This window comes from Tupaia chinensis, unplaced genomic scaffold (genome assembly GCF_000334495.1).
Source record: "Tupaia chinensis unplaced genomic scaffold, TupChi_1.0 Scaffold000066_1, whole genome shotgun sequence".
NCBI lineage: Eukaryota > Metazoa > Chordata > Mammalia > Scandentia > Tupaiidae > Tupaia > Tupaia belangeri.
In genome coordinates, this window is record NW_006159525.1 from 4,872,162 (window position 1) to 4,885,737 (window position 13,576).

The window sequence follows — 13,576 nt, forward strand, 5'->3', positions numbered from 1 at the left end:
GAGGCGCATGGGCCGGCCATGGAGCCTAGCGGTTAAGGGAGCAGTTTGAATCCCGGTGCTGGTGGCTTGGAAAACACACCAGGCATATGTGCAAGCATGCCCCAAATCCCACCGAGGGGGAGAAATGGAGACAGGATGCAGGCGTGACCACGCCCCCTTTCCCTCTCTCTCGCTGTCTCTCCCATGAGTTCATGCACCCTCTGACAATGAAAAACAAACAGCCTACTGAGGCTTGCACACTGATTCCATGTTTGTATCTGTTGGACGCTGAGCTCAATGCCACAGAATGCAGGGAGCGTAGACATCTAGGCTCTTCCACTCACCTCTCTACGCCTGTCTATAAATAGCCTGTCCTCAGCAAGCGATGCTGCTAGACTGAGCTCATTACTGAGTAAAGCCACAACAATTACTAGTTTGCATTTCTCAAGAGCATTGAGTCATGTAACTTACCACGTTTTCCTTTTTGCATTGGCTATTAGGAAGCTCAAAGCCATCCATGTGGACCCTTTTCAGAGCAAATCTACAAATCAAACCCACATACACATTTCCCCCTTTATCAGAAAGAGAGAGAGAGATCAAAAGAGAGAGGCAGATACTGAAATTCCTGGCAGGGTCTCACCGTTGCCACCCTCCGCCCTAGTCTCCTGATTGGCTAGGACAACAAGCGCAGGCAACTGTGCCCGGCATGTCCAGGTTGGCCCAGGAACTGGATCCAGGTCGCCCACATGGCTTCCAGCCTCCGGCGTGTGGTGCTGCCTGTGCATCGCTGACTTTTTATTCTCATTTCATGGGATGTCCTTGCCCCTGTTTTTCTCTCTTCCTCACCTGTCGTGTGATTTGTGTTCTCACACTGTATCGTGTATGTCCTTGTGAGACACTGTCATGAATATCTTCACTGAAACTGAACAAATTAAATAGCCTGCCTTGAATTTCTGGCCTGCAGAGAAAAAGAATGCTCTTTCTGATGTCGTGTTCTGTGTCAGAGCACTGAGCCCCTCTCGGGTCCCCGGCCCTCTGGTGGAAATGCCGTTCCCAGGCACAGTGCACAGCGGACGAGAGGCTGTCCTTCCCACTCGGGGGCTGAGTGGTGGCGGAGGTGCATTCTGGAATAAAAGAAGCGGAAAGGCAGACAGAGCTGCAGACTCTCACGGACACGTCTCCCTGCTCTGACAGTGACCCCGGTGACCAGGAGGGGAATTCGCTCCCCAGATCCGCTCAGGCAGCCCCAGTAGGTGAGGGGCCCCAGGCAGGAGGTGTTCACCTGAGAGAAATTGGGAGCTCCATTTTTAACTAGAGAGATGAAGGCAGCTGAAATCCAGGAAGAGAACCTGTTTCTATGGGGCTCAGGCGAGGGGAGGACTCCGCCCGGCTTGTTTGCCCTGCCTGTGTATTCAGCCCGCCAGCAGGAAGCGGAGGGCAGGGAGCAGGGCTCAGCCGACAGCCTGGTTCGGGCAGCAGCAGCTGAGACGCGGGACACCAAGCAGGCACAGCTCCGGGTGACACAGGCCCCGAAGGCTCTCCCAGGAGCCCAGCAGGTACCTACCTTCACACCTGTCCGTGTGGCTTGGGGATTTACCGTGTGCGGTGGGCACTAAGATGCAGAGGCGAGGGGCAGGGGAGGGCTGACTGCTCTCTATTCGCTACATAGCCTTGGGGGGGGTGTACCTCAGTTGCACTGTGAAATGCACCCCAAGATGACACTGACCTAAAAGTTTCCAGTTTTGCCAGTGATGGGGACATGGGGAGGTGGGTAGTTCCTGCTTGCTTGGAACCACGGAGCATCCTTTCAGGTCAAGGGCTGGAGAAGTCGGAGAAGGAAGGGAGCCCTGTGTCCTTTGGGGTCACCGTCCAGAATAAGCATCCCCCAGAGCCAAGTAGACTTTGGTCTTCACCTGGGGCTAAAGACTAGAACCATCTAAAGAAGGGGGGGGGGCATGTGGAGTGCTTTTGTGAATCTGCCTTATTACCTAAAATATCTTATTTGCACTCAAAACTACTTTTTAGAGAGTGGCGCTGGGTGGGTTCAAATCCCAGAGACAAAACCTAGGATATCTGCCTTGCCCTGGGCTTCCTGCCCTGGGGCCAGTGACAAGAGGGAAGGGAACCTAGCTCCCACCAGGCACGAGCCCCCGCCACAGAGGGCCAGCCCGGTACCCTGGGACAGGTTGCTTCAACCCTCTGGGACTCTGTTTCCTCATCTGTAAAATGAGTGTAATACCCGGACTGAGATCAGAGGGCCGCGAGGAGAGAGCTTGTCCACACCTGCGCCCTGAGGACTCCGGGCCGCGGGGGCTGCTGTTGTCACAGCCCTGCTTCACAGAGGTGGCGTAGTGGTTAAGGCGGCTGGATCCCACATGGCTGACTGGCACGGGACAAGTCCTGCACCCAGAAGCTTGAAAACCATGCTGAGTGCACATGCGTGCCTGCCCACAATCCCAGGAGGAGATGGAGGGAAGGGACTGTGCTGTGGTTGCCCCCTACCGGGGAAGCTTCCCCCCACCCCTGCCCCACCTCCCATCTCAGTCCAGAGTGTGCATACCCTCTGGCCAATTAAAAGAAAAACCGCGAAATCGTGTTTTGAGACAATATATAAAAATGAATGACTCATGTCACCTCCGTGAAGACGGGTCAGTAACAGCACCAACTCTGATCTTGGAAAACGTGCAAAACTTCTTTTTTTTTTTTTGGAGAGATTTTCACTGTAGGGCGCGTGCGCTCGCCAGACAGACAGAGAGAGACATAGAGACAGAAAGCGAGAAATCACCCCCCAGGAGGGATGGCCACACCGCAATCCCTTCTCCTCCATTCTCCTCTCGGGATCTTGGGCACGCACGCACACACGCCCGGCGTGAGTTTTAAGCCACCAGGTCCGGGACATGAACCGCGGTCGACTACATGGGAGTCCAGCGACATAGCCATTACGCTAACTGCTGGTTCCCAGAAAATGTGCAAAACTTCTAACCCTCTTGATGGCTGGGTTTCCTGGCGGACCTACTTTGCACGGAGACCGGTGCCCCACCCACCTCTGACTCTGGGGTTCCTGACCCCACTTTCTCCCTAGTAAAGACGAGAGCAGCGTCCTGAAGAGCCGCAGTTCAGGGGAGCGAAGGGCTAAGCACTGGCCCGCATCTCAGAGGATGCTTCTTCAAGAGAGTTTCAACACCTCAGAGGGTTTCCTTTCAGAAAACAGGCCCGTGCTTTGGGAAGGCAGTGGGTGTGTAAAAGCCGCTGACCCCGAGAGAGGCAAGAGGAGGGTGAGGCCTTTGGGAGGCCGATTCTGCTCCCCAGGCTTGGTGTCCTGCCCTCTGTCCTGCCCTCTGTCCTGCCCTCTGTCCTGCCCTCTGTCCTGCCCTCTGTCCTGCCCAGTGTCCTGCCCTCTGTCCTGCCCTCTGTCCTGCCCAGTGTCCTGCCCTCTGTCCTGCCCAGTGTCCTGCTCTCTGTCCTGCCTGCTGTCCTGCCCTCTGTCCTGCCCTCTGTCCTGCCCTCTGTCCTGCCCTCTGTCCTGCCCAGTGTCCTGCCCTCTGTCCTGCCCAGTGTCCTGCCCTCTGTCCTGCCCTCTGTCCTGCCCAGTGTCCTGCCCTCTGTCCTGCCCTCTGTCCTGCCTGCTGTCCTGCCCGCTGTCCTCCCCAAGCACTAAGCCTGTCTATTGCTGTGGCATCACTGGCTTCTCTTGCCTCTCCCAAGTACAGTGCAAGGAAGCCGAGGGTTTGAGTGCCCAAGTAGTGGTACTGGACTGGGTTTGAACCCCGGAGTCGCCACCCCTTCCTGCTCTGATTGTTGCCCTTCTTATCCATCTAACCAACCAGTGTGAATTGAGGACTCACTGTGTGCAAGCTTATCAAGTAAGGCGCCCGCCCTCGTGCAGTGAGGTGAGCGATGGCACCGCTCAGCCTCAGTGTACCCGTGTGTGTAATGGGAACCCGCAGGTTCTGTGGGGAACGTGGTGATGATGCATGTGAAATGCCTGGCACCTGGAGGGGCGCTCCCTCTGGTGCCGATTCTGCTCCTGCCCAACCACGAGACAGATGCCTCTTGCATTTTGTGTCCTGCTATGCAAACTCTTCCATTAAGGTCGGGGGAGACCATTACTACTTAAAGATGTTCGGTGCAACACTGAGATTAGGACGGTGAGCTCTAAGCTTCACCAACCTTTTACTCAAATGCAGTTGAGTATCTCAGTAACGATGTGGCAGCTCCTGAGCATCCTTAAAGCGCCCGAGGGATTTCGATAATGGCAGCCCTCTCCCTGCACCCACAGGTCCCGTAGCAGGACTCAGGGCCTGGGCAGTGCAAGGGCTGGACTTCAGTCCCTGTCCCCTCGTGCAGGAAGCAGCCTGCCTGGCAGTACGTGACAACCCCGCCGTTAGCTGTCATGCTCCCAGCTGTGTGCTCGGCACACGGAGCAGCAGGGCTGCGGGGCCCAGCAGAGCAGATCTGTTCTCGTCACTTGTCCAAACAGTGAACTTACTAGAGGGCTGGCTCTGCTGGGCGTGCCAGCCTGGCCTTGTTGGCATTGCCCTCCACCGGGCAGCGAGGAGCCATGGCCGGCCCACATTCCATTGCATTGATCGAAGGTGTTTCTTGTTTGTTCAGTGACTGATTCTGTCACCATTCCACCCTTCACACACCGCCCCTTTCTGCTGGACAGTCACAGAGCCACCTGCTGGCTAGGAAGTTCCGTCGACGCCCTCTCTCACAGTCAGCGAGGACCGGGCAGTGTGCAGCCAGGAGGAGGGCTTAGTGTTAACCTGCAATAAAACAAAACCTCAGTCATCCGCGTGAAAGAGGAGGGATCTCAGGGCGAATTCATCTCTGGACTGGAACACGGGCTAGTTGGGTCACGGCGTTCGTAAGAGAAAGAATGAACGGTCACGAACGCTCGCTCACCCAGCTCCTGCCGGGCCTGGTGCTAAACCCTTGCAATGGCCAATGATTCCAGTTTGGCCACCCCCTTACATATTTCTGGACTAGTTATACTTTTAACTTCGTATCCGAAAATGGATATGCAGTAAGTATTTTATAGCCTATGTGCTGTTACGTTACATGTAAGTATCGAATAGATTATAGCAGAAGTTACATGGCAGAAGAGACCATGGCAAGTACGAAGGGCGAGTGTAAACTCTGCAGTGAGGTTTCTCATTTCTCCAGTGCAGCTGAGGAGCTGTGTCAGCCAGCCCAAGCTGCAGTAACAAAAATACCCTGGACCGGGGCGGGGGAAGGGCTTCCATAAGACATTTATTTCTCACAGTTCTGGAGGCTGGAAGTCCAAGATCGAGGCTCTGGGCTTTCAGTTTTGGATGAGAACCAACAGTCACCTTGTCACCGTGCCCTGATGTGATGAGGAGGGAGTACAAGCAAAAGCGACAATGAGAGGGCCAGAGAGAGAGACAGACACAGAGACAGGAGAAAAGGCGTGCACACCCTGGCTCTGTGGTGTCTTCTCTGATAAGGACTGATCCTGTCGGGACTGGGCCCACCCATGGCCTCATTGAACCCTTACTGATTCCGTAGTGGGCCTGTCTCCAAATACAGTTATATCGGGGTGAGGGCTTCAACGTACAGATTCGGGGGACACGATTCTGACCGTGGCGTCAGCTGAGGAGAGAAACCAAAGCTCCCCAGGCTCATGCTCTGTGTCTGTAAAATGAGGACCATTCCTGCCTCATGGGTTCTGAGGAGGATGTGACGGGTTGGCACGGGAAGGCGTTGGTGCAACGCCCCACACAGGGTAGGGACTGTAGGACTATTTGGTGACACTGTCCCCAAAGCGTGGCATGTGCTATTTACCACGTGCAGTAACAACCACCTCTGGTGCTCACCCGCTGCACGCCAGCCCCTGGGCCGGATGCCACGTGGACAGTGCCCTTCACAGGAGCCCGATGAGGGGTGGATCCGCCGTGGTCCTCCCTGACCCTCGCCTTATAGACAGGAGCTGAGGCCGAGGCACATGGCCAGCGGGGGCCGTGGGAGCCCAGGCAGAAGGCTGGCTCTGCCTCACTGCCGTGGATAACTCTGCTAACTCCTCCTCTGGGAACACCGGGGCGGAAACTTGAGGAAATCCCTAAGTCCGGCCCCTGGAGCTGGGTCTCTCAGTCTCGGCACTAGTGACTCTGGGGGACAGACAGTTCTTTTGTGGGTGGCGGTGTCTAGCAGCTTCTCACCCTCCACCAACTGGATGCAGCAGCCCCCCCAAACACGAAGCCATGACAGCCAAAATTGTCTCAGGGCCAGGCAGTGGCATAGAGTTAATACAGCTGGACACGCAAGGGAAAGGTCTTGGGTTCATGTCCTGGAACCTCCCTGACCGTGCCTGGTGGATATGCATGATCCAGGCTGGCTGTGACTGAGAGTGGATCGGGGTGAGGACCCTGTTGGGGTGCTTGTCTCTCTGTCACCACACCCCATGCATTTTCAGACCAGTCCTCACTCTGCTGGCTCCGTCACTGCCCGGGGTCAGTCATTCACACGTAGTGAACAGGGATTCCAAGCTCAGAGCTCAGGCTCCTATCCTGCGTGCTGCTCTGCTTCCAGCGTGGGGCTGGCAATGCCAGCTACAGCCACCATATGCTTTCCCAGGCACGGCGCCTTCTGGGCACTGGAGGGCTGACTATCCTCTTGTCCTCCTGTTAGCAGAAGGTTTAGCTGCCAACCATCAAAAATGTGCCTGTGGCCCTCCCTGGTGGTTTCAACCCAGCCCTGCAGACGGCTGAACTTCCTTTCTGCCAATACTGACAGTGGCCAATAGGTGGCAGTACCCCTTAGCTTTCTCCCATAGATGGCCTTGTAGGAGCAATTTCAAAACCTGTACTTTATAACCACTGGTAGAAAGAGTTCAGATCGGAATCCAGGTAATTACTGCAGAAGTCATGTCACTGGGTTTTCCTCCTTTCCATCTCCCTGGCTCTGCAGTTGCTGGATGGCTACTTGAAAGGTACAATGATCAAGACAATGTCCCCCAACTCTGCAGGATGAAAGAGCGCCTCCTGCCTGCCAGCACCACACATCGTCCAACCTCCAGGTGCTTACATTCATTGAAAGTAACCCCCAATAGGGCTACACGGGAGCTGTACAAGAGGAGCTTTATTTTATTTTTTATTTATTTGTTTATTTTTTAGAGGTTTTTCGCTATAGGGCGCGTGCGCTTGCCAGACAGACAGAGAGAGACATAGAGACAGAAAGCGAGAAATCACCCCCCAGGGGGGATGGTCACGCCGCAATCCCTTCTCCTCCATTCTCCCAAGAGGAGCTTTAAAAGTTGCTGGGGGCTGGCAGGTGGCATGGTTCTTGAGGCACTGGATTCGCACATAGCTAACTGCAGTTTAAGTCCTGCACCTGGCAGCTTTCTCTCTCTCTCTCTCTCTCTCTCTCTTCCTGGTGAGTTCATGAGGCCTATAGCAAATTAAAATATGATAATAAATAAAATTAAATAAATAATTCTTTTTAAAAGTTGTTAGATAATTTCTAAACTGGTTAAAATCGGAATTTAGAGAGAGATGTGTGCATGTATGTACTCTTGCATGTGCAAATATGTACACACCTGTTTGTGTGTAACCTCGGCTAAGACATCTCAGCTCTGTGCCTCAGTTTCTGCATCTGCAATACTGGAATAATGCTACCACTGCCTTCGCCCAGCCTTTGGGGTGCAGTTGGCAGCATACAAGACTGCAGTGCCAGAAACCACATGTGGCCGCGCGTGGTTCGGATCCCTGGCCTGGTCAGCCTAAAACACACTGGCATACGTGAGTGTGAGTAGGCTACTGGTGAGATGGAGGCCTGGGGGAAGGAGACGGGGGCGTGACCAGGCCTCACTGGGGGGTGCTCCTCTCTCTCTTGCACACACACATGCACTATCACAATTGAATCATAATTATACACACACACACATATCACTGTCTTATTGATTTACTGCAAGGAGTAAATTCGTTTTACTGCAAGTTAAGTTCTTAGAGCAGCTCCTCAAGAAGCGGTGCGTGCTCACTAAATGCTGTTACTGCTGTGATTTTGTCCTTGTGTGGTTATTAGCGCTGTTGTCACCATTTTAATACCTCGTAGGCTCAAATCCTGGTCACTTTTACAGGGACAATGCTTCATCTCTAGCTGCTTCAGTCTCCTTACCATGTAAAATAGATCTATTTTCAGGCTACTTCAAAACAGTGTGTGAGGAAATAGAATTAAAGTAGAAGTTTATTTTGGTGCCAAAACTTTTTTTTTTCTTGAGAGGGTTTTGCCATAGGGCACATGCACTTGCCAGAAAGAGAGAGACAGAGAGACAGAAAGCGAGAAATCACCCCCTGGGGGGATGGCCACGCCGCCATCCCTTCTCCTCCATCCTCCTCTTAGGATCTTGGGCACATATGCACACGCACCCAGCATGAGTTTAAGCCATCAGGTCCGGGATTTGAACCACAGTCGACTACATGGGAGTCCAGTGACATAGCCATTACACTAACTGCTGGTCCCAGTGCAAAAGCTTTTTGAAATCCATGCAGTTTTTTTGATAGTATGTGTTTTATAGAAACTTTGTGAAGACCCCTCGTATTGCCCAGGAGGATCTTGAGCAGGGTCTGTAAATGCTCTGAAGGGCCAGACAGTGACTCTCTCGGACCTACCGGCCATATGGTGTCTATCACAACCACTCAACTCTGCAATTACAGCATGAAAGTAACCATGGGCAATACATTAATAAACCAGCCTTCTTTCAACAACACTGTACGAATGCCGAAACTTGGCTTCCATGTTATCTTCATGGAGCACAATCTCTGATTCTTCTAACTTCTTTCTGTTTATAAATATAAAACCATCCTTGGCTCACAAGTTCAGGCAGCGAGCTGCATTAGACCATAGCTGTTGTGTGTTGAACCCGGTTTTGAGGGTTCAATGTTATCCTCGTAATGTCTCCTTTGTAGATGGATGCAGTGGTCTGTCCTAAGCGTGCATACTGTGGATTTTATAAGTAGAAAATATTGCAAAAGAACAACTGTTCTGTGTGTCTTAACACATGAAATGCCTAGAGTTGTTCATGGACCCAGTGCCCCAGGAGTGTAAGTGGTGGGATCCATGCCCTTTTCGGCCTCCTGATTTTCTGGCTACTCCACACATCTTCTCCCAAGAAATGAAAATTTGCACCAAGGGCAAGAAGCCCACAGGAATCCGTGGAATCACATCAGCTGCTTTCAGAAATCTGAAGTCCTGGTGTTTATTCTGAGAGCCACCAGAGCCAGCGATCAAGTCTTTAGAAGAAAGCTACGTTGGAACCACGCCGGTGCTCAAGAAACTTGGGGAGCAAGGCTGCGGGTGTCTGGAGGGCAGAAAGGACACACGTGGGGCTGGGCCTGGACACACGTGGGGCCAGAGCCTCCCTTGGTCATTTTCCAGATGGGTCCTTGGGTGAGCTTTGGAGGCTCAATTCTCCCCTTCCCAAGGGAAGCTAATAAGCTGCAGAGCGTCCCAGAGGTTAAGAATGCCAGTAGGCTGGGCTGAATCTCGCCCTTGCTCACATTAACAGGGAGACCTGTGGAAGGCAACTTGACCTCCCCAAGCCTCAGTTCTCAGATGGAGAATAAGATTGTGACAGTACCCTCAGAGGGGTGCTGAGGACTGAGCCAGCCAGTTCAGGCAAAGCCCTTGGGAAACAGCTGGGAACTGAGACCACACTGAATAAATATCCGCTCTTGCCATTACCGTTACGACAGGGCTCTCGAAGGTTTAGTGACGTCATGGTCACGGATCTGGGTCAATGCCTGGCAGGTGAGAGGCAGTTAGCAATGGCCATTGCTCCATTCAACACATCAGTAATAACTAAGCTCCTAATGACGCGAACACACTGCTGAGAATGGGAGTTACAGCGCTGGGTAAAGGTGGACGCAGCCCCTGGCCGCACAGTGCTTCCGACTTGTGGAGGAAGGCTAAGATGCTCCCTGTTGCCCTCCAGCTGCGGGACAAGGGCCAGGTGAAAGGTCACTTCAGATCATGCTTCCCGGCACTGCTGACAGCTGCCCTCTGCCATGCTGCCTCCTTCTCATGCTGTTACTGATTTATTTTTACTCATGGTACAGACTCTGCGTGCTTTTGTTTATAAACACATACGTGTTGCTTATTATGAGCCATAAATGGGCCTAACTGCTTTATAAGCGTTAACTCATTGCGTCTCTGTAGCAGTCTTACGGGGGACAGAGCAACTAATTAAACCTGCCAGGGATACACAGCGGTGAGGGGTGGAGGGAGGATTCGAGCCCAGGCAGTCTCTCGCTGCACTCTGCCCAGAGCCACTGCGTCCTGCTGCCTCGAACGTCGGAAGTGGCCCAGGCCACGGCTCTACTGCCCATTGGCTCATGGTCTGTGGCCTACTGGATTTCAGCTCCGTGAGGTCAGAGGGCCTCGTCCGTGTAATTCACAACTGTAACCCTAGTCCCTGGAACAGCAAATCTGGTGCACGGTTGTGCTCGAAACATAATTGTTGAGGTCATGAATGAATGGAAATATCCCTAAATAACTATATAACCAATTAGAAGCAGTGCTATGGAGAAAATGCCAGTTCTATAGGAGGTTTCTTAGTTTTTTTCTTTGTTAAGGTTTTTGTCATAGGGCAAGCGTGCTCACAGGGAGGGAAAGTGAGAAATGACCCATCAGGGGATGGCCACGCTGCAATCCCTTCTCCTGCATTCTTCTCTCAGGATTTTGGGCATGCACGCACATGTACCTGGTATGATTTTCAAGCCGCCACGTCGGAGACTTGAACCGTAGTCGGCCATGTGCAAGTCCAACACCTTAACTACCACACCACCTGCTGACCCACCATGGGAGGTTTAAACAGGGGAATTAGCTTAGGGCATCAGAGCATGCTATAAATTACAAGAATTATTTCGATTGCCCTCATTCTAGTCTCCTTAGTATGAGAGCTCTAAATCTGGGAGGGAAAAAAAAAGTTATAATTTTTTACACCTTACACTCTCCATGGTGGTAAGTGTTTTTCCAGCCATGAAAGATGATCCAAAATGAAGGCCGCATTTTCTCTCACTCTGTTGTCTATGAGCCTTACGCCTCTGCTTTGTCTTCAAAACAGCAAACAGTTTGTTCCAACCCGGGCTCATGAAAACACAGCCATGAGTTACTCCTAAGGTCTCTGCACTTTGACTTCATGAGGAGCGAGATTTGGGTTATTTCTGTTCTGATTTCTTTCTCCTTCTTTCATCTTTCTCCGTTGCAGGAGCAATGGGTAACCAGATGAGCGTTCCACAAAGAGAGGAAAACCAGGAGAACGACTGGGAAGCAGACAGCAGCAAGGTATCGCTGTCATAGTCACTCAGCGCCAGCTACCACTAGGGGGCACCAGAGAGGACAAGACCGAGCAGCCGGTCCAGTGCACAACACTGAGGGGTGACTGGGACAACTGTAGTCCTCCAGTTCTTCAATTGTACATGGGGTCTTCAGAAAGTTCATAGAAAATGCATCTTATCAAAAAATATGCATGGATTTCAGTTTTTTACACCAAAATAAACTTGTACTTACATCCCATTATTTCCTTGAACTTTTTGAAGTCCTCTTATAGCAGAACCCCTAGAATCCATCATGGAGCTGGTTAAAAAGACAGTTTCTGAGGCTCCACCTGCGGCTGAATCAGAAATCGCAGAGGTGGGACCTGAGTCTTTAAGGACCTTCCCAGGTGATTCCTATGCAGCCAGTTTGGACCCTGCTCCCAGGTGGGTTCTGGACCAGGGGCTCTCAAATGTGAGTGACTTTGCCCCTTCTCTGCCTCTGAGGTGAACTGGCCATTCCTGGAGATATTTTCAATTATCACAACTCAGAGAGGGGCGGCTATGGGCATCTGGTGAGTAGAGGTCAGAGATGCTGCTGAGTGTCCTGCAGGACACAGGAGAGCTCCCATGACAGACTATTGCCCGGTCCAAAACACCCACAGTGCCAAAGGCGAGAGACCCAGGCATGGGTGAGTGGTGGGCAGTCTTAGCTCACAGTAGAGTGTGTATGCCCCAGCTGTACTAGACAATTCCGTCGGATGGTGCGAGGGGAGTGAGGGCCAGCCTTGGTGTTTGGAAAGTGCCACCAGCTGCTGGAATGGGCAGTGAAGTGGGGAACTGGTAGCTTAGGGTCCCTCTGATAGAGACTGTGCTCAGAGGCTGAGGCCAAGGAGCCCCAAATTCTTCTCTGCCATCTTCTATGGCTCAGCAGCAGAAAGCCTCAACTTCCACCATCAGTGCTTTGACATCAGTTCAGTTTAAGACTTGGAGTATGCCAAATGCGGGACTCCCGAAGGAAGAAGAGGAAAGCTATGAACCAATATTGAGCAAATCACAGAGGGACATGCTCAGGCTGGATTTGAAGACATGACCTGAACACTCAAATGCCTACTAAGGGGGGGCCTCAGACTTGAAAGCATATAAGAATTATCCAGAATACTTTTTATTTATTTATTTGTGATTAATTTATTAATCTTTTAAGGAGATTTTTTGCTCTATAGGTGGATGTGCTCACCATTGAAACAGAGTGACAGAAAGTGAGAAATCATGCCCCCGGGGGATGGCCACACTGCAATCCCTTCTCCTCCATTCTCCTCCTGAGATCTTGGGCATACACGCACACACACCTGGCATGAGTTTGTAGCTACCAGGTCTGGGACTCAAACAACGGTTGGTCATGTGGGAGCCCAGTGACATAACCACTACGCCATCTGCTGGTCCCTACCCAGAATACTTTAACCATCCCCAATGCCTTACCTCACCTAAGACCAACTGAAATCCCAATCTCTGACCCAGGCATCAGTTTCTCAAGATGCCAAATGATTCCAGTACAGCTAAGTCTGAGAACTTGGGGCCTCCAGGAGCCTGACAATAATGAGAAGGAGCATAGTGGGGCTGTGGAGACCCAGAGACCAGGCGTCCATGGAGGCCTCTGACTTCTGCCCATGTAAGGATGCCAAGTATTGCTGGATTCTTACTCTTCATTAGCAATTTGAAAACAGCGTTAATAAAATCTCTCGGTTTTTAAATATTGGTGACTGTGTGCAAAATACTTAAAACACTCTATGGCCCAAACAAATCCAACCTGTACAGCAAGTATTGATTCTGGGTTACCAGCTGTGGTATCTAAGCCAAATGGTCTGATGTTTAGATTTCATGATTTCTTGGTGGGACTAATGATAAATTCAAGAACAAGACCTTAAACAATTAAAACCATTCCAAAAGTATAAAGAAAGGAAAAGCCCTCTGTATCCCCCGAAGAGGGTCCCATCGTTATGAGGTGAAGCTTAGTCTCTTAGTATTTTTCTCTCTGCACTTATCACGTATATTCTTACTATTAGTAACATTAGCAGAATAATGCTACATGCCAAGTACTTAGCATATCATCGTTATTGGATTCATGCAATTATGAGTCTGTACTTTAGATTATCTTATTGCTAAAATGACATTATGTAACATATTCTCTTTTTGCAACTATTCTTTGTGTGTGAATATGTATGTGTGTGCATGTATATCATCGTTTTTAATATCTGTAATAAAAAAGAAAAGAAAAAATGCTTAGGGCAGGGGCCTAAAGTTTGAAAGTGGTCACACAACGAAGA

At 51.3% G+C, this 13,576-nt stretch overlaps 1 protein-coding gene across 1 annotated transcript in view; it reads left to right on the forward strand.

Moving 5' to 3' along the window:
- BCAS1 (brain enriched myelin associated protein 1) overlaps positions 1–13,576 on the forward strand; it is a 134,359-nt gene that overhangs the window by 11,631 nt on the left and 109,152 nt on the right. Inside the window, 1 exon segment of the mRNA XM_006141900.2 lies at positions 11,207–11,283. Coding sequence (XP_006141962.1) covers positions 11,212–11,283 — 72 coding nt within the window. The 5' untranslated portion in view covers positions 11,207–11,211.